The following is an 18,666-nucleotide window of genomic DNA, read 5'->3' as shown; positions in this document are numbered from 1 at the left end:
TAAACAGGCCCTTTCCATCCACCTCCCAAAGCTCCCAGAAGGAGCACATGGTTACCTCCTCTTCCTCCAACTTCTTCTTTGTGAACCTTCTGTTGGCTGGTCATCAACAGGTGTCTTTGCTCTTTCATGCCCAGGATTTGCAATTTACTCCCTTACTTCATCCCTGCCCAACAAAGCCCACTTTTTTTCCTATAGCTGAGCCTTGTTTTCTTTCCTGAGATGTCCTGGAAAGTGCACAAAATTAAGAGCTAGAGCTGCCTGTTTGGTTTGTTCCTTACAATGACTCAGTGAATGGGGTGAGGCAGAAACTTTCACAGAACTTCTGGAGATGAGAAAACTGAAGCTCAAAGAGGAAGCTGACTTTTGCTAAAGTCACACGGGAAACATTGGCAGAGTTGGGACTGAAACCAGCTCTGGTGCTTTAGGGAGAGGCGTCGTCCCATGAGCCTGTGAAGGCACAGAAAACTCACACAGGCCATTTAGGAGGGCCCTAGAAAACTTTTCACAGTGAGGTCTCAGAATGGTGGGCTTTACCTTCAGGTAAAACACAACTTCCTTATTTCTGGAAAGTGGACAGGGAAGGTTGATCCATCCACACACACAGCCAGAGATGCTACTGCTTCGAAAGCTGTCTTGGATCTTCCCTTTGACTTCCTAGTAGATCCCTCTCTGGACTTCGTTGGACAATCCTAGATCTGGCCTTAGGTACCCAGAAGTGATAATCTATGAAATAATCATCTTTTTCTATCTTTGAATTTTCTATCTTAGAATTTGAATTTCAGTCATCATAATGAACATTGGATAGTGCTTTAGCATTCACAAGCTCTTCTCTATGTTACATTTAATACACCAAGATTGGCATTGTTATCAGCAGTCTCACAGATGGCAGAACTGAGCCTCAGAAAGGTTTCCCTGAGGGTTCAAGGACTCTGACCCAGGGATCTCCCGCAACACTGCATCCCCCCATCACTATTTCTCCAGGGTGCTGGGACAGGCAAGGAGGCGACAGACTTGGCGTTCTCTTGAAGTTCTCTCCCATATTCATTACTTCACCCAAAGCTAACAAGGATGGACCTCGGAACTAAAGGTCTTTGGCCTACAAGTGAACCCCGAAATATTGCTGTGAATTAATTGTTTGAAAAGGGCAGGATTTTTCCAGGATTCTTGAGGCTGTTTTGTGAACAGAAGACGTTTCGTTTACTTGTTTGTTGAAATTATTTATGTACATTTTTTGTGATTATAAATGTTATATGTGCTAATTTTAAAAAGTTCAGAAAGATATTTAGGAGTGAAATATCACTGTCACACCACCAGCAGTTATACCCACTCTTAAGATTTTGATGTAAATTCTGTACTGCCTGAATTTCTGTGTGCACAAGCTTCGGTGTGTGTATATATAAGGTAAAAACAAGATGATCGTACACATAGTGTTTTGTGAGTTGCTTTTTTTACTTAGCAGTTTATTGCAATGTCTTTTCTCCTTTTTTCTTTCTTTTTTTTATTGAGGTATAATTGACATGTAATGTTATATTAGTTTGAGATATGCAACATAGTGATTCAATATTTGTACGTATTGTGAAATGATCGCCACAATAAGTCTAGTTCACATCTGTCGCCATATGTAGTTGCAAAAGTTTTTTTTCTTGTGATAAGGACTTTTAAGATATACTGTTAGCAACTCACAAGTATGAACTACTGTATCATTGACTGTAGTTGCCATGCTGTACATTGCATCCCCAGGGTACACTAATTTTATAACTGGAAGTTTGTGCCTTTTGACCTCCTTCACCCATTTCCCCCACCCCCCTTTTCTTTCTCTTTTTGGATCTCAAGTGCACACTTAGGTTAATCATACTCCTCCATTCATGGCACACTATCACTGTTGTCTATATAAAGCCCCTCTTGTGTTTTATTACGTATTTTCTCTCTTCTGTACTCACTTCCATTCTCCTCTTCCTTTCTATTGCATTTAATACATGTCCTCAGGTAAGTATTTATCCTTGAAAATATATGGTTGTTTTATAATTTATATGTTAAAATAATTGGCATTGAGTCAATAACAATCCATGTCAATCAACGCAGATCTACATTACCACTTTTAACGGCTTCATAATTTACATTGTGTAGTTCCAACAAAATCTGTTTAACCAGTTTCCTATGTTGGACATGTAGGTTGGGTTTTTTGGGTTTTGTTAAGGATTGGCACCAGAGCTAACATCTATTGCCAATCTTTTTTTTATTTTATTTTTCCTTCTTCTCCCCAAAGCCTTCCCAGTATGTAGTTGTATACTCTAGCTGTAGGTCCTTCTGGTTCTGCTATGTGGGATGCTGCCTCAGCATGGCTTGATGAGCAGTATGTACGTCTGTGTCCAGGATCGGAACTGATCAAACTCTGGGCCGCCAAAGCTGTGCCGCCAAAGTGGAGTGCACAAACTTAACCACTTGGGCCTGGGGCCCGCTCCTTAGGTTGTTTTCAAAAAAGTTTTTTTTTACTGTTTTAAACAATGCTGGAGGAAACATCTTTGTATATGTGTCTTTGCAGATTTGTGTGATTATTTGCTTGAGATAATTTTGAAGGAACACTTTGTAAAAACTTCATCACCCAATTTTTCAGCTCCTAAAGTAGTTTTGTTACAGATTCCCTGAAGTTCCCTCCACTCTCCTCTTTCTCTCTTTCTCTCTCTCTCTTTCTCTCTGTCTCTCTTGACTCTTTGTGGGTCTCTCCCTAATGGCATTTAGCAGTCATCTTTAATCTCTATTCATAGATTCTCTCTTATCACTCAGCTGATAAACTCTAGTTCATTGTTGACAGGGATCACATCATAATTAATTGATACAACAACATTTCCTGGGCGTCTGTTCAGTAGTAGACTCTGAACCAGTGCTGAGGCAAACCTGACAATCACTCTGCCCTTGAGGAAGCCTGGGTCTGGTGAGATGGCAGATGTGCTTTATGGTGACAGCCAGAGCTGGTGGTGTGGTGAGAGCAGTGTTTACAAGACAGCATTGTGTATAATAAGAGTCAGGGTGCGAGACAGAGGAAGCCAGACAATGAAGTCACTGAAGATGAGGTTCCTCATCTATGTCTGGAATATGGGTTGGAGTTCACTAGAAGACCAAAGTGGAGCTAATAGGAACTGCCCTCAAAGCAAAAGGAGCAGCAAGCACACAACCAGAGAGGTCTGAGACAATATAACAGGTTGGAGCATAGGATGGGAGCATGTGCAGATGAGACTAAAGAGGTCCTGGGGCAGTAAGGCCCACGTGAGTCTTGAAAAGCCATGCTGAGGACTGGATTCAGAGTGAGGGTAATGGGAGGCTACTGAAGGGGTTAAGCAGAGCGGCGATGTGATTGGATTTGGTGCTTTAGAAAGGTCATTCTGTTGTAGTGTGAAAGATGGATTTCAGGAGTGCAAAACCACAGATGGGGAAGCGAGTTAGGAGGCTACTGTCATAATCAAAGTGAGAGATGATGATGGCCTGAAATAAGGTAGTGGCAACCGAAAGAAGTAGTTGGAATTTGAGAGAGTTAGGAAGTAGAATCTACTAACTACTTAACTTGATGATTGATTAGATACAGGAAAGTGAAAGAGGTAGAAGAGTCCAGGATGACCCCTGGGCTCCGAGTGGGACCCTGGGCAGATGGTGGGGCCATTTACCCCGAGAGCAGCACAAGAAGATACTTGGGTTTGATATGACTGTAGGATTCAAAGGTGGAAATGTCTAGCAGACAGAAGGATATATGATCTGGTATTCAAGAAGGACTTGCCCTGGAGATAAATTTTGCAGGCATATTTATCTTTGTAATTAGATGATAATACTGAGTAAAAGTTTGTTGCATAAGTGAATTAATTAATTTTTAGTATCATGCTTCCTTCAAATAGAATGTTTTACTTCTATAAAGCCACCTTTATATGAGAATTTCAAAGTTCTCCCTGTTGAGACCCCATCTGAGTTAAAGCATTTTTTTTAATTATTGTAGAGATAATGATTTAGAACATGGTGAATGCAAATGGCTCTCAGAGGGGGAAGACCACTGGCCTAAGAGTTGGAAGACTTGAGTGACTTTGCCACTATCAGTAGACCCTTGGACATGTCACTCACCCCTTGGGATATCCAAGCCCTCACTCTGAGAGCAAGGTGAGGGCTGGTACTACTGATGCTCTAGTCTCCTCCCAGCCCTGTGACTGGGGATGTGCAGGTGACGTTGGTGCCCCCGGTCTGCTCTTCTCTTTCACAGCTCCCTGCTGCTTTGAGATAAGGACCACAGTCCTTCCCCACTGGGACTTGGCAGCACAACGGAGAACACAATCTGTTGGACAGAAGGCTGTGATTATTAATGAAAGCATTTCCTCTGTTACCTCACAGAACTAAGTGAGGTTCTGACACTGCCAGAGACGGCTCATTTCCTTTCATAGAAATTGATTCTCAGAAACACATAGAGTGGTCGCAGACAAGACACACAGAGAAGTAAAAATAAGATGCAGAAAAGTGGGTGGCTCCTTGAAACACTTCCAGATGAAAGGTTACCAGCTATTAATCAGCTCACACTTCTGTTCAGTGGGGGAGCGAGGAATTGCATGGAAACTTCACTCAACAGCTGATGCTTAGTCAGGGCTGCGGGGTCCTCAGATGACTTTCCTCTGTCAGGTCAAATACGAAGAACTTTTACTTAAGAGGAGGACAGTAAACAGGGCCATAGCCAAATTCCCCATGTCTCACAATTTCTGTGGAGGGTAGAATGACTTCTAGATGTCTGGGCTTAAATCTTGGCATGTCCTCCTCTCCATCTTCTGGAGCAGCCCAGTTTGCTGGGTCCCGTGATGAGAATAATAATAGTACTGTTTGTTGAACACCTGTTATGTGAAAGGCCCTGTTGGAAGGAATTCAGTGTGCAACCCAGTGAGCCAATGTGATCATTTCTATTTGACAAATGAGGAAACTGAGGGTCCGATGGACTAATTAATTTATCACAAGTCATATACCTTATATGCAGCAGGAGCATCATTTGATCCCAGATCTGACTCCAGCACACTTTTTTTTCTCCCACTAAGCTAAGCCCAAGTAAAAAGTAAAAGAGACATTGTGTCCAGATAGAGAGAGAAGGGAGCCCACAAGATGCAGTGAAAGGGAAATTGAGTTTGAATAGAAACTTTTCCAAAGTCATAGCCTAGCACCTGGCACCAAGCGTGGTTTGGTCTCAGTTGCCCTTCCCAGGTGCTCCCGATATGTTCCTTGTGCCTGGGAGAGGAAGAAGAAGACGGCAGTTGAGTCTGACCCCCAAGGGCTGATCTGGCCACTTGATCTCTTGCAGATCAGAGTCCCTGAACACAAGGCCACCAAATTACCAGGTGAATTTTAGTTTGGAATCACCTCGTTATATTCAAGGGCTAATGTTCATTGGCAGCTCCTGTCCCGGTGTCAGGACTGTCCCAAACAGACATGACACCAGGGCCCCTTCAGGCTTCCAGTGCGTGAGCTGTAGCAGGACAGCTCAGGTGGGAACTTGGCTGGAAACAGGCCTAGGGAGGGAGGCCATTCTTCACAGCCTAGTCACAGGGACATGGATTGGCTCTGCCCAGTCCCACAAAGCCTAGGACCTTCGGCCCATCTCAGTGCCCAAGGGTCACAGGCCTGGGCAAGGCAGCAGCCTCTGAGTCTCCTTGCTGAGGCTCAGCAGCCAGGACACTGCTTGTCCCTGTGCTGACTTTCTATGTTCCCTGGCATAAGGCCCCTTACCCCCTGGGCCTCATCTAGAAAACAAAAAGCTTGGACCAGATGGTTGATTCCTGAGGCCCACTTTTACTTTTACCTTTGTGTGTTTATTGTACTTTCTGGGATGGAACTCTTGTCACTTGCCTTAACAGAGCCACTGCCACTGCCATCAGAATGGTTTTCCCTCATTTAGCGCAGATCAAATAATTACTCTTGCCTTACCTTTAGTCACCAAGGATGCAATCTGTGCTCCCTTCCTGTTTCATGTGTGTGGGCCAGGACCTCAGCTAATCCCACGAGGTTCAGGGTTTGAAGGAATGTCATCAGGGAACTCCATGAGAAAGGATTTCTCCCCTTTTCTGAAGCTGCTCTGGGCCCCAGAGACAGCACGAAAGGCCAGCCTGTGATTAGCACTCTCCCTGCCCCTTGGAAATGCTGCTGGGGGCTCATGAGTACTTGGCTTCAGGAGGATGAAGAATAGAAGAGCAGAAAGAGCCAGAGTGTCAGATATTTGCCTTTATTAGCAAAGAAAACCTGACACAATGTGCTGGGCAACTTTGAGGCTTGGTTTTCAGGATTGTTTTAACAGTCTCTGGAAACTAGCAACCAAATGTCATTTGTTTATAGGATAGATGGGTGGTGATGAGGATTGTTTCAACATCCTGGCACAGAGATAAACATGCCTCCTGGCTTATAGGCTTTAAGTGTTTGGCATGGGGACAGCATGCTGCGGGGTTGGGAGGGTGGGAACACCCAGCCAGGTCAGGAGACTGGAGTTCTCATCACGGCTTTGCCATAGGCTACCCATGTGGTCTTGGGGAGCCTCAAACTCTCCAACCTAAAACAGAAGAGCCCAGATGCAAACCTTTTCAAATTTTTGTCTTCCGTAATTGTGAGATTTTTGAATTCTTTACACTAGCCCCCAGTACAAGGTTCTTAAAACATATCAGGGATGCCAGATGGAGGAAGTGAAGAATCAGAAGCAAGTTAGGTTATGTCTGTGCTCTGAGTGTTTTCTCCGTAGACCATCTACTTTGATTTTTATTCATGTTTTTTCATCAATGCTTCCCAAATTGACTGAGGATTATATTCACCTGAGTTGCTTATTAAAAGTACAGATTTCCCTTTAAGGGAGGGGCTCATGAAGCTGTATTTTTAACAAGATAACCAACGGGGTGATTCTTGTATTCAGGCCAATTTGGGAAACACTGCTTAAGAGTTTTCACCTGAGGACCAGTCATAGGCGAAGTTGCCTGATCTGGTGGGAATTTGTCTCTCTGTCCCCTGTGCTCCATAGCTCTCCACTACGAGCTTTCATCTCACCATGCCCTGTATTTCTAGAGGTGTGACTGTCTCCTCATTCAGTTCTGAGCCTTTAAAGATTGAAACCATGTCTTCTCTTTATTTCCTACCATGCCCAGTAGATCTCATATCTGATCTTATAAATGTTTGCCAAACTGAGTTGTCCAGAGAGTTTTCTGCCTGCTTCAGTCAACCAGCCATGGGTCATTATTGATACAAAACCCTGCTAGCAAAGACAAGGAGAGGAGAGTTGTGAGAGCTTGTAGAGAAATGTCATGGAGAAGACAGCATTGAAACCGAGCCCTGCAGAAGGAGTAAGATTTAGACAGGTGGTAAGGAAAAGAAAGAGCAATCTAGGCAGGAATCTAAGCATGAGCAAGGCCAGTCTCTTTCAGTTATTTCCGTGTACAGTTGAGGAGCCCAGGGCCCAGAGAGAAGACCTGATGTATTCAAGGCTGGTCCAGGTAACTCGACCCTAGAACCAGCGCAACTCCATTCAAGACTCCTTTCAGCCCAGCACCAAACCCTTGGTGCCGAAAGGGTTTGCGGAGGAAAGATGCTCATGGGTGCTTCTCAGCTCCACTGGTGGGCCTTTCCTTCCTCCAGGAAGTCTCCCAGTTCTCTCCTAAGGGCACTCTTACATACTCTGCCTCTTCTGCTCCGGAATCCTGCTATCAAGACAGGGTAGGAAATGGATGAGAGGTGGGCAAAACTCAAGGCCAGAAGACCAGGTAGAAGGTAGTTACAGAATCCAGGCAAGAGGCGATGATGGCCTGTAGGAGGAAACCAATGGGCTCCAGAGAACTCGTTCATTCTGCACTAAGCTTTTTACTACCTGGTCAAGCTAGGGTAAATTACTTTATCTCTCTGAGCTTCAAACTCTTGATCAGTAAAAAGGGGATGATAATTATCTCTTAAAGCATTGTTATTCAGGTAAATGTTATTGTACAAAAGCCTTTTGTAAATTGCAATGTAGAAAAATATGGTCTTTTCTGGGTATCATTTGCAATTAAGTGGTGTTGGGCTTTCCTCGCCCATGGGCCATCACTGGTGGTGTTCTCTTGCCCATCAGAACCGCTCCACCTCTCCCATTTTGTGCCTAGCACTCAGTCTCTCTCAATTGCAGCTCAAACAATGAGACATTATTTGGTTTGGGGCTGGGCTCATTTTTATCTTATAACCTGGAACCCTTGCTTAAAAATAATACACTCCAGTGTCTATCCCCTCCCTTCTTAGGTAACAAACACTCAAGTACTGACGAGTTCTCAGGTAAAGAATCCACAGAACCAACATGTGCTGACTCTTCTGAGGCAAGCCAGTTTGAAGTCTCTGACTCATATTCTCTTATTTAAAAAGCGCACGTTGCAAAGCAGTGAATGATGGGGTTGGAAGACCCTTAAAAATCATCTGGTCCAACTCATTTATTTTTCAAATGGAGAAACTGAGTAAGGAAAAGATCTTGCCCAAGATCACAGAATCAACTAGAAACAGAGCTGGGATAAATCCCTCGCACATTGTGACGTGGAATCTTTTTATTGAGAATGTGATAAGCTTTGCTGTCATTTTTACCCTTTCTGTTTTTCTGGTCCCATAATGAAAGATACTACTTGACTCATACCACTGTAGCCTCAGAACAAAAGGAGGATAGGTGGGGAGGGTTAACCCATCAACGCTTTTATTATCAAACATGACTGAGTACTACCTATGCCAAGTACTGAGAATACTAAGATAAAAGACATGGGTCTCGCCTTCAAGGTGTTCAAACTTTAATGATGAAGACAGAAAGGGAAACAATCCAGGAGGGCAGGCTATTTTCCATAGACTTAAATGAAACATTCCTCCCATCTGCTGCCCGTACTTTGTATTTATACTTATGATTGCATTGACTCTCCTCGCAGATAGATTTTTATGAGATTGATTTTCCCAGAAAGAAACATACCAAATACCATAACTTGATGAAGACCAGTAACAAGGTCCTTGAGTACCTACTCCATAGTGGCTCAGTCCCCCTCATTCATTCATTCATTCCCTCAAAAAATATTTGTTGAGCATCGAGAATAAGGTACCAGTGATGCAAAGATAAATAAAAGACAGTCCTCTCTCTCAAGAAACTAATAATCCAGTAGAGAAATAAATAATGATCATGGAAGCTTTTACAAGGAAAGGGAGATGCCTAGGAGAAAAGATGCTAGTCAGCCTTGGAAAGTCCTTGAAGATTCCCAGAGCAGGTGGCATGTAAGCTGAGGCCACTTAAAGAAGGAGAAGTCTTCTGAGAAGACAAAGGGAGCTGTCATTCTAGAAAAAGAGAACAGCGTGTGCAAAGCATGGACATGTGGAAACATATGTAATCGTTGATTATTGCTAGTATATGAAGTGAAAAGACAGACTGGCAGAAAATGAGGATATGAGTAGGCAGGTCCTGTGCCATGCTAGGGAGATTGGGTTAGATCCTGTAGACAACGGAGAACTGTTGAGGGTTATAGGGACAAGATCGGATGATGAGGTTTGTATTTCAGAAATTCATTCAGTCAGCCATGCAGAAGGGTGGTTGGAGTCAGAGAGCTCAGTGAAGAGGCTGATCATTAACCCAGGCAAGACCTGATGAGGGCAGTGGCTACGCCACTCTGAGGCAGGCCAGAACTTGATTTTAAATGATTCATCCATTGTTAGGCACACCTGAATGATGATGCTGACCATGACCCGTAACCCAGAAGCATGAATTTATGCATTTGAATCTCCCAAACTGTGATTCATGGTCCTGACAATGTTCCCCATGTGGATAAGAGACCACCCTCTCCCCATTCTCTGGAACAGTTTAAGTGATCATAGATGATCTATGGAGAATCCAAGCTTCCTTGCCTAAGAGAGACACTGACACATTGTTGACCTTCTAAAGGCATTTGGGGGAGGCAATTTTTAATACACCTTAATCCATTTTCCCATCATCACTACAAACTCATTTCTGATCTTATGGTTTTGGTAGATCTAACAGTCTTTTCCAAACAAGGCCTTGGCAAAGTGACTGATGCTTCTCTCATCCCTTCTTTCAGTGCTGAGAGGCACTGATTCACCCTCTCAAACCTTACCGGCTTTGCTCCTCCTCTTCCTTCTCCTGAAATGCCTTCCATTCACCTGTCTGTCTGTGATTGTGCATTGGAGTCTTACAGATCCAGGTTCAAATTCTAGCTCTGCCAAGCACTTGTTGTATGATCTTGTACAAGAGCTGCCCTCGTCCTTTTTGCTGAGTTGTCATAGGGTTAGAGGTAAAGTTTGTGAAGTGTTCAGTGTAGTACCTACCCCACAGCCAACACTCAATATTCAGTAGCTGTTATTGTTAGGTGAGATTCCAGTTCAATAAGGAAAATTTATAATTCTCTGCTGAAAAGAAAAAGTGAAATTCTGAAAGGTTGGTAATACATCTTTTGATTCTCAGGATAATCATGAATTACAGTTTTCTTACCCAGATTAATTAAACCTGACACCTGAGTACCCACTTGATTTCTATATCCAGCTGTGGAATCCCACAGTAACTTATAATTAAGAGACAGTTGCTAATAAGAGACTTGGAACTTGAAATTAAGAGCAAAAATAAGTAGAGAAATTCTGTAATAAAGGGTGTAGTTGCTGATCCTCAGCTCCTTTTCTCAAACAGAAGAGCTTGGAAGACAAGTGGCCGTCTTCATGGTATCTTCTCACCGTGCTGTGTGCTGTTGGGATGATGCCAAGAAGGAAACATTCCCTGGAAGTAGCAGGAGCGGTTTGGTTTCATTACAGTGAAAGAATTGTTCAGTGTTAGGGCAGGTTACTGACAATGGGTGTGGAATCTGCCTTAGAAGAAGGTGAAGAAATAAGAACAACAAAGTATGTGACGAGATTACCCTTCTAGGCTTGCAAGTGTAGACCTGCCTAGTGCCTGGGAGAGAATGTGTCTCAAGCACATTGAAGGACCAGGTCCACCAGGTCAAATTCTTCAAAACCTAACTCAGTCTCCTCTAACAGGATTTTAAAGATCTTCTGACACTTTCTTTATTCTGGTGGTCCCTCAGATTTTCAAGTCTAACTTGACTTTTTTAATCACTCTGTGTTAATTTGTTTTGTTTTGATTCTTTTTTTTTATAATGAAACAGCAACATTAAAGGGAAATTTTTTAAAAAATCATCCTTAATTTTCCTGTATTAGTACAAAAACTATTTTAATTTTGGAGTATTTTTTTATCTTTGTTTATCTACTTATTTCTTAATTAGCCATCATGGAAAATCTGAAAGAGTTTTGTTTCTATGTACACTTTATTAAGGAAGAAATTAAAGATAAAGCAGTTAATTAATACTGCCCTAAATAAAACACATAGTAAATGTCTGAATCAGGAGTAAAAATCAGCAATGACTATAAACCTATGCCCTGTCTGCCTACACTCTACTGTGATGTTGGCCACACAACCTGACACATAATTGATATAGGTATTATTTTCTACGCTATTATTTTTACTTACTAGCAGCAAGAATAACAGCATGGAATTATGTTAAATGAAATTCACCAATTTCAAGAGAAATTCTTGAAATTCTCTTTTGAGAAAGCCACCAAGAGTTTGTCAACTCTGAAGGCAATGTCGTAGGAAGTCTCTGAAGATGAGAAGAGAAATAGAGAATTGGTGTGACTAATAAAAGTGAGCTGTTTCCACATGTAAAAAAAAGTTGCAACTTTAGAACTAAAACAACTGAGATTCTCTGCTACTGCTGCTCAGGATTTTCCAAGTCACTTTTTGATCATTGGGCAATAAAGCCTTCTTGTTGTTCTGGAACTAGGCCCCTGAGCAGCAAGTGCTAATGAATTGTAACTCATAGGGAATATAAACAGTTTCCATGTCCTTTTTATGAATAACATTAAAAGGACAGTTGCCTTCCTAACTGGGAGTCAGTGTATGTGAAAGATGACACATCATGGAAGAGGATGAGCTCTACAGCCTTTTGAACCGTGAAAAGAGTCTTTTGTGTTCATCTCTTCTAGAATATCAAATAGAAGGAAGCAGATTTGGGCGGACTTTGATATCAGACACACTGGAGCGAGGTCCCACCAAGGGACTGATCAGAATTCTAGCTAGGCTTCTAATCAAGTTTGAAATAATCAGTCATGGCGCTAATTGCGTTAATTTGCTTGTCTTCAGGCAAAATGGGGAAACAGAATAGCAAACTGGCCCCCGAAGTGATGGAGGACTTGGTGAAGAGCACAGAGTTTAATGAGCATGAGCTGAAGCAGTGGTACAAAGGATTTCTCAAGGACTGTCCGAGCGGGAGGCTGAATCTGGAGGAATTTCAGCAGCTCTACGTGAAGGTAAGTTGTTTTTCAACCTCCTTTTTTTCTTCAGGCCAGAAAATATTGTCTTCGTGAAATGGACTGTCACATGGAATTATAACTCAAAGTAGCTCGTTTGTTTCACTCAGAAAGAAAAATGGACAATTTTGAAAATGCAAAGGGATGTGTTTTGTCCCAGAGATAAGTCAAGCAATTTCTGAACAAGAAGAGTAATTGTTCAATCAAAACACTGAATAGAGTTCAGAGGATGACAGCAGCTGGTGAAAGAACGGTAAAAATCTCAGATAATAGTGTTTGCTGATGATTATTGACAAGCTGCTAATTACAACATTGTCTGGCTTGTTAAAGGTATCTGCACCTCTCTCAGTTAAAGAGAAAGCACATGGAGGCTTTTTCACCAAGAAAGGTCCTCATATTTTCAGATAAGAAAAGAGCCCAGATTTCTACAACAGGGCATTTAGAAGCGGGTGGGGAGGTCTCATTTACATCCAGGCATCAATATCTACAAACCCAGACTCTGAACTCAGCATTTTGTACTGTTTACAAGCTGATGTTTCTCTGGACATTAGATAGAGCCGTTCCTTGGAAGGTGTAATTTCTATTTCAGTGGTATTGTTTTGGTTTGTATGAGTTTATCAGTTGTATTGGTTCAAGCTTTGGCATGATCTAAGACATTCCATTTTGTGTATACTCATATAACATTAGGCTTGTGGAAGAAATGCATTTTTTCTTTTAACTTTTTCTGAGTAAAATATCAAGTGGAAAATATTGCTTTTATCATTTAAGCGTAGCAAGTGTCAATTTGAGCAATATGAACCATCCACATACATACATGTGCGTGTAGGATGATGGTATAAACTGTTAAACATTGTCATTATCTCCTGAAGTTAAACATTTCACATAACCTGTGCTCCAGCAATTCCATTCTTGCACATGTACAAGAAGGGACTTGTATAAGAATGCTCATGGCCACACTGTTCACAATAGCAAAACTGGGAAACAACCCAAATGCCCATCAAAGGGAGACTGGAAAATAACCTGTGGTATATTCACACAGCAGTCAAAACAGTTGAACCGTAGTGACACTAAAACATTTAGTGCAAAAAGTATTCTCAAAATATTCTAAATTAAACACAAATAAAATAAAAATATATTTTATAGGACTACAAATAAATGCAATAAAATCATATAAAAAGGAAAGCAAGAGAGTGATGAACACAGGATTCAGACTGATGGTTAGATCCAGTGGGGAAGATGCAGGGGATGGGATGGGGGTACGGCCATGTGGTTAGACATAGATTGTGTCAACTCATAGCTATGGTTTTGGGTGGTGAATTGCAGGTGCTCCTTGCATTATTAAAAGCTCACTGACCCTGTGTGGACCACTGATGAGTGTCAGGGACCCAGGATTATCAGTAATCCAAAGCCGAGCACCTGTGGGCCCCACGTATCTACGAAACGATCTCCTCAGATGTGTGTAGAAAGCTACACATATAGTAGCATATATGCATGTTATAAGATCACTGTGACATTTCTAAGGAGATCTGAATAATTCTTTTTTAGCATGTAGAGATCTTTTATATGGAAGTGCTGAGAAGTGCGTTTATTATTCAATTAACATAAATTGCTTTTGCAGAGAAGTGGGATGGTACGCATTTTTCTAGACTATTATACCACTCTCCATAATTTTCAAAGTCACATCTTCTCCCATTTTATCACCGAGGAGTTAGCCTGAGCCTCAGAACTGTCTTCACTCTCAGCCCCAAGGAAAGTACAGACAAATGAGATTTGTCAAAGCCACTTCCATATCACTAAAGGTCATATAAGCTGTCACTCTGTGTTTAAGAGAGCTCTGTCTGCCATGTTCCTCACTATTTTTTTAAAATGAGAGAAGTTTAGCCTTTGGAGAAATAGTTGAAAGGCAGGAAATGAGGTATGTCATTTATATACTAGAAGGGCTCAACACCGAAAATGTACCAGCTTCCAGATGCGGGGGGGCCACATAAACATTAAACACAGCTTAGCATTTGTGGTACAACTGATGTATATGTCCCAACATCATCCTCCACTTCCACCTCCCCTACTCCACCCCAGAGTGGATTTTTTTGTTCTAGGAAGAGAATATATGACTTTCTGGATGGAGTTTAGATTCTTGGCAGCCTCTTAATAGCCACAGTCAAACTCAGCCTGTACTCTTGTATCAAATAATCAGAAAGCAGGCGAAGTCTTCCTCCTCTCCCAGAGTTGTCCAAGGACATAATACAGAGCATAATCACAGAGGAAATGTGCCACATACACGGAAAAAAAGAAAGACAGTTCTGATAGTCTAGAAGGGAAAAGCACGGAAAAAGATGTGGATTATGTAATAAGGCTCAGGAGAAGGGCTGAGAAGAAAAAACTTCCTTTAATGCTGCTGTAGAACCAATTCTGATGAAGGTGTAGGGAGGGTCAGGGTAATGAGAGAGGCCCCTCTGCAGGGCTAGCAGCCACAACCCTCAACTTTAGAAGCCTTTGTATTCAAAATATAGAGAAACTCAACTAGGTTTACATTAGAAAATATTTGAAACTGAGGTTCAGAAAAATTGAGGCAATTTGCCCAGTGTCACAAAATGAGTGAAGGCAAAATGAAAGTTGGGTATGCTGACTTGCACTGCAGCACACAGCCCTGCCTCTCGACTGGATTCCATGGCAGCCCCTCAACGCACCCTTCCACCCCTGCCCCTCTGCCATACAGCTGCTAGAGTGAGCTTGGAAAAACAGATCTGGGCATGGTTCTTCCTAGTTTGATACAGGTTTCATTCTTCAATCATGTAGGCCACAGTCACCTCATTTTGATCAACATAACACCCAGTGGCTAGTGCAGAGCCTGCCACAGAACAAGCTTCAGCAGGTGTTTCTTGAGTGAATTCTATTAAATGCTGGTTACGTATCCACTTCGCAGGAAGTCTTGTGGTGGAAGCATAGAGAAGTAACTACAGGATAGTCCTGTCTGCCCTCCAGGATCTCACCGGCTAATCAGAAAGATGCAGTTAACCACAATACAAGGCAGAATGACGTACATGCTTGGCACTGGGGCAAGAGTGAAATGAAGAGACGTTAATTTCAAAATGGGGTATTAAAATAAGAAGTTAACTAATGCAGTGATGGAAGGAGGACTTTTCTCTTGGCCTTGTAGAAAATAAAATGTCTCTAAGTAGATAGTTTTTCCCTTTTTCCAGTTTGGTACCTATGATATGTGGAACTGCGTCCCCCAAAAATTCATATTTAAAATCTTACCCTCCAGTATCTCAGAATGTGATTTTATTTGAAGATAGGGTCTTTAAAGAGATAATTAAGTTAAAATGAGGTCTTTAGAGTGAGCTCTCATCCATTATGACTGGGTCCTTAGGAGAAGAGGTGATTAGGACATAGACAAGCACAAAGGGAAGCCCAGGTGCAGACATGGGGCAAGACAGCCATCTACAACTAAGGAGAGAGGTCTCAGAAGAGACCAACCCTGCTAACATCTTGATCTCAGATTTCTGCCCTCCAGAACTGTGAGGAAATACATTTTTCTTGCTTAAGCCACCTGGTCTGTGGTACTTTGTTATGGCAGCCCTAGCAAGCTAAGACAGCCTCCATTCATTCTTTGTCATGTGCAAACCCAGAGCCTTCCATATGTGATAGAAGGATGCGTTCCGTCAGGAATGCTCTGGCACTCGGCACACATAGTGATGTCTGGGTCTCTGGTCACAGATGTTGGAGCAGATGTTTCATCCTCCCCGTCACAGCACTGCTGTGAGAGGCTGGGAAGGGAGTTTTTGCATTTTGTCACCAAGAACCAAATACCTGATTTTTTTACCCCCTGAGAATTTCCTGTTTCCAACAATCACGGTAATTGCCAAATCAAGATCACAAATTGAGATTGAGTGTGTGCAATTTTAACTGTATTTGCCCAGAAGCAGCCACAGATTCAAGAGAAAACTGACACTAGGAAAGAGTAAGTAACTGCGTGAGGGAGACAGTGTCCCTATCCCAGGTCCTCTTCCTCGGAAGGCTGACGCCATTCCTATTTTGTTTAGTCACCATGACATCAAGGCCAAAGAAACCAAGTAACAAACCTGCCAGAGTCCTGTGAACATGTAAATGGGTTTTGATATTTGTTTAGAGTTTGACTTTCAGGACCGTTTGGGTGGGTTTGGGTTGAGTTGAAAAGGCAGTCAGGGAGTTAGTTTAAAAAGATCATGAGATTTGGAATCTGACAGACTTGACACTCAATCCCAGCTGTGCTACGTTTGCCAGATCTCTGCCTGTCTGAATCTTTGTTTCCTTATCTATAAGTTGGAAATAATAGGCCCTGTCCTGTCACCTCCGTGGTGGAGTCCCAAAGGAAAGAAGGGAAGTGAAAATGATTTGCAACCTATAACAAGATCTTCTTGCCATCATAATTGATGATCTACTCATTTAGTCTCAGAGAACCAAAATGCAAAATAAGTTTTATTTCACATGCTAAAGCCAATGGCAGCATAACATGGTCTACAGAAGAGGAAGTGAGGCTCTCTTGAGGTTCAATAGGAAAATGAGCCTTAATCAAATAGTGATGTCTACCATGCCTTCCAGGGTGCGGCAGCAACCATGGCGGGACCCACCACGAGGCTCTGCTGGGCCCATTCCCATCATAGAGGCTTAGATGCTGAGCCCTGTGTCCTTCTCCAGCTCCCTGCTGCCATCCAGGATGAAGTGTGCCATTCAAGACCTTTATTCAGTCCCACCAGTCACTTGGTGTCCTGTCCCTCCCATACCTCCACCTGCTCAATCTCCACTGCTTATCATTTTGCAGATGAAGAAAGACATAAATTCACAGAGGTGACTAAAGAGCCAAAGGTTGCCCTTTTGGCCTTTAGTCCCATTCCCCTGAGCCTTTGCTCTTCCATCAAGCAAAAACCATTGCACCAAATTTTCTTCTCAAGAGTGTTAGGTGTTGGTTAGGCAACTGGGAGGTGTACCTGAGACAGTTGGGAGGGCCCGAGAGTCCAATTTGATTGCCCCTGATTCAACAGTTTGAATTTTGGTAAGATTTATTTGCATATAACAAAGAGTTCCTGCCAAGTCATCCCACATCCATCCAAGTGGTCGTTTCCTAAAGAGCTTCTGTAATTTGGTCATTAGGAAATGTACTTCCTGCTTATCCATTGAAGAGTAGGTCTATTCAATCGTTCATCAATCCCAGACTCATTTCCTTTGTGCTTTCCGTAGGACAGACAGTATTCTGGGCATTGCCTTCAGTAAGCTCAGAGCCTGGAAGAGCTGGAATATCATCTTATTTTTGTATAATGCTTTTCACCTCACAAAACCATGTTTACTTTACAACAAAATATATTGGTGAGGTTCCATTTAGTAAGACATTTTCTAGGCCTAAAGCATTGGAAATATAAGTCTACTCACAAAAATTCTATTGACACAACTACCCAGAGACATGCATTAAAACAAAATAAAAACAATTGATATCATAGAATCAGGAGCACCTAAACATTTGATGAGAAAGACATTTTAGTAGAATAAGAAGATTTCCTAGTTAATAAAGTATTATGAAAATATTCTACAATCCTCTGAATAGTTTTAGAATTCTACTTTCAAATTGTGTCCTTACGCTTAAAACCTACTATCAGGAGTAAAAAGTATGTTTCCTGAAAGTTATACAAACATATAATATGATATAGAATTTTAAACATTTAATCTTTGTTTTGTGGAATATGAGATAAAACATGTGCATCTAGTTTTGCCCTATTTACTGTGTGACTTTGGACGAGTGAGTTTGTCTCTCTGACTCTCAGCTTCATCATCTGTGCAAATGAAAAAATCGGTGTACATCAATGGCCCTCAGACTTGAGTGTGGATCAGAATCACTCGGGCTGACAGCTCAGTTGGCAGATTGCTGGGCCCCCTCCTTAGGGCTGCTGTTTTACTGGGCCTAAGACAGAGCCCCAATATCGAGTTCTTAGTAAGACCTCACAGATAGCTCAATGGAGAAAATCCATGAATGACATTTTGAAAAGCACTGGGCCAGAGCTTAATCTGAGAGTAGGCTTGGATAGGCTTCTGGAGTTCTGTACACACTGAAATTGTATGTAAAATTTGTGTCTGTGCTCTTTTGGGATAGCTTTCATCAGATTTATAAAGGGTTCTGTAAGCCAAAGAAAGGTTAAGAATCATTAAAGATACTTTTAATCATTGGCAGACCTAACATTCTAATTTCCATGACAGCAGGGCTGTTGGGTCTTAACTGACACTAAGACAAATGGAGAAAAGTCTCCTTCTAAACCACACTTTCAAATAAACTTCACTGACAGAAAATACAAA

General features: G+C 42.1%; 1 protein-coding gene across 1 annotated transcript in view; it reads left to right on the top strand.

Moving 5' to 3' along the window:
• The window catches only part of VSNL1 (visinin like 1), a 108,706-nt gene that overhangs the window by 37,991 nt on the left and 52,049 nt on the right, over positions 1 to 18,666 (top strand). Inside the window, exon 2 of the mRNA XM_014848062.3 lies at positions 12,179 to 12,345. Within this exon, the coding sequence (XP_014703548.1) occupies positions 12,184 to 12,345 (162 nt within the window). The 5' untranslated portion in view covers positions 12,179 to 12,183. The remainder of the gene's footprint in view (positions 1 to 12,178; positions 12,346 to 18,666) is intronic.

This window comes from Equus asinus, chromosome 6 (assembly GCF_041296235.1).
Source record: "Equus asinus isolate D_3611 breed Donkey chromosome 6, EquAss-T2T_v2, whole genome shotgun sequence".
NCBI classification, from domain to species: domain Eukaryota; kingdom Metazoa; phylum Chordata; class Mammalia; order Perissodactyla; family Equidae; genus Equus; species Equus asinus.
The sequence above is the reverse complement of the archived record's forward strand: the minus strand, read 5'-3'. Positions and strand labels throughout refer to the sequence as shown.